Source organism: Otolemur garnettii, unplaced genomic scaffold, assembly GCF_000181295.1.
Source record: "Otolemur garnettii isolate 467f Iridium unplaced genomic scaffold, OtoGar3 scaffold00078, whole genome shotgun sequence".
Taxonomy (NCBI): domain Eukaryota; kingdom Metazoa; phylum Chordata; class Mammalia; order Primates; family Galagidae; genus Otolemur; species Otolemur garnettii.
In genome coordinates this window covers 1,314,996-1,317,611 of record NW_003852473.1, presented here as the reverse complement: position 1 = coordinate 1,317,611, position 2,616 = coordinate 1,314,996, and the positions used below count along the sequence as shown (strand labels likewise).

The 2,616-nt window shown below is 47.4% G+C and overlaps 1 protein-coding gene across 1 annotated transcript in view; it reads left to right on the top strand.

Moving 5' to 3' along the window:
• Position 1: 1 nt before the first annotated feature.
• The window catches only part of USP13 (ubiquitin specific peptidase 13), a 154,386-nt gene continuing 151,771 nt past the window's right edge, over positions 2–2,616 (top strand). The window contains exon 1 of the mRNA XM_003794274.2: positions 2–115. Within this exon, the coding sequence (XP_003794322.2) occupies positions 2–115 (114 nt within the window). The remainder of the gene's footprint in view (positions 116–2,616) is intronic.

Below are 2,616 nucleotides of genomic sequence, written 5' to 3'. Positions count from 1 at the left end.
GATGGCTGCAGGAGACATCGGCGAGCTGCTGGTGCCCCACATGCCCACGATCCGCGTGCCCAGGTCTGGGGACAGGGTCTACAAGAACGAGTGCGCCTTCTCCTACGACTCCCCAGTAAGTGAGGCGCCTCTGGGAGGGTCGCGGTGCCGGCGGCCTGGGCGGCTCGCGAGGTAGGGGGAGAAGATGCGCAGCGGCAGCCGGGGACCTCCTCCTCCGGCGGAGTTGGCCCGGGGACACTGCAGTTCGGCACACACTGAGTGAGCGCCCCACGGCTGCCGCCGCTGAAGCCGGGGTCGTGAGGGTGGTTTGCTCCCTGGGCTGAACGGACCCGAGGGCCAGCAGCCTGCCCACAGCCCCGCCACCGTTTGAAAGAAGAGTTCCCCGTTTGCAACTGCTCGGTGCAGATTGCGTCCTCCCCGGGGCGAGAGCGGAGGGCGGGTAGATGGACCGGTTGAACCTCCGCGCACCCCCTGGACGCACAACCCGCCTCTTTCTGGGACAGCTTGCTTTGCCTGGGGATCCCCACTCCTGGGCATTTCTGATTTCCTCTCTGAGCTTTTTCTTCCTGCACTTCCCATTTCTCTCCACTCTTTTTCTTGCCATTAGAATGTCACAAGAAACCTTTGGGTGCCTCCACTCGGGCAGCAGAACTAGGGAACCTCCTGCTGGATTATGATGGCTTTCTTAAGCCCTTCCAACTTTGCCTTCTAAATGAGGCGCTTAGGCTGACATGCGCTACTATATTATTAAAAGTTCAGTCCGGAGTCGTGACCTAAGAGACAGGAGAGGGGAGTTAAGACGGGTCACTACCTTCCTTTCACCCACGGCGGGTGGTGGGGGTTTTCACCTGGTCGTATGTGAATGTGTGAGAGGCAGAAGCAGGGTGGAATGTCCCTTTCAGGAGTCAAAATGGACTTCAAAGTGACTCAGCTGTCTGGCGTTTATCATGTCTTTTTGAGGACCAGGTTATTTTTATCCACCCACTTTAGATCTCATATGTCACCCGGCAGATCTAAATGCACGGGGAGGTGCCTGGGTCAGAGGGACAGAGGCGCGTCTCACAACAGTAGTCGGGCACATTTTATTCATAGTATGTAAAGTATTGTTGGAGGGAAAAAAAATCCAGATGAGCAGCAAATTTCCCAAAGTTTCCTTTATTATCTGTGAGTTGATTGGGGCAGGTAGAAAAGCATTTTTGTTTGTTATACGGAGTTCTCAGAATTAGTGTCACCTCTGACTGTGACGTTTAGTTTTTCTTTTATGCTAATTCCAGGCCGTTTCTGGATAAAGTATAACTTATTTGTTGATTACCTTTCTTTTATTTTTCTTTCAAAAAGATCCACAGAGTGGAGAATGACTGTCACTGGTAGCTTTAGATCCTGTTATCCATTAAGAAGTCAAATACCATCTTCAGGTTGTGCCCTGTGTTGGGCAGGTTCCCCTAACACCTCGTAAGGGGGGAGTGGAGAGGGGGGATAGGCCTAACTAACTTAAGCAGTTGACAGATTGAGAACTCCAGGAAGAAGAAAGTGGCCTAAGCCTTTTGGGATAGCACAGCATGTAAAATGGGTCAAACAACTTTCTCTGTATTTGATTTGGGCTGCTCTTCAACTTTTGCTTATAAACTTTACTATTGGAAAACTTTGCCCTGTTGATATAGGGTATGGCAGTTGTGAAAGAAAAGCTGATCTTTAAATTCACTTCCATAAGTAGTTACTGGGAACTTATTGTGCACCAAACACTATTCCAGAAATATCTTGTTCACTGATGGCTTTCATTCATATCACAGTAGTTCCTTTGCAGAGACTGGGATTGTTTACCAGGCTGATGAATTAATATATTTCATTATCTGTGTTTCAGGGGAGGAAGAGAGAGTTTCATGACAGGCTATCTCAAGGCATGGTGTCTGACAGTGGAAAGTCTATGGTACTTAACACTCCTTTATGAATCCAGTGAGGGTTTCTTGAGCACCTCCCGTGTGTCAGCTCACACATCACACTGCAAGAGCTATGGGAAACAAAATCCAATGGCGCTAAGCACATCAGCAACTTCAATCCACAGGTGCCCTGGTGCTGTGTTAGAGAAAAGGCCAAAACCAGTTGAATGAAAAAAAAAAATCATCCTTGCATTGGATACTTTTGAAAAAGATCATTGACAAAGATGGATGCAAAATGGAGAAGACCAACATTCCAAATAAGGGAATTTACATGTGCAAAGACATTAAAGTGTGAATATTTTCTACTAGTGTATTTGGAAGAAAAACATTGATTTGGCAATTAATAAGAATGAGGTCAAGACTAAGTGGAGAGTAGATGATGGGGGCCTGGAAAATATTTGATCTTGATTTTATATAGTCAGTTTTAGAAAGCTACTCCAAGTAATGTGTTGCAGGAGGACTGTGAATAAAGTTTTATTATGTCCCTACCACGTCTAAGGCACTGTCTGAAGACGTTTGCCGTTGTTCACTTTTGTAGGATATGAGAATTGGGAATCACAGGGGATTATCATGTAGAATGTGGCTTGTGGGGACAAACTTGAAAGATAGAGCCAGACTAGCAAGGTTGATCCTAGCTCTGTCACCTAGCTGGGTAGCTTCCCTGTGCCTCAGTTTCTCC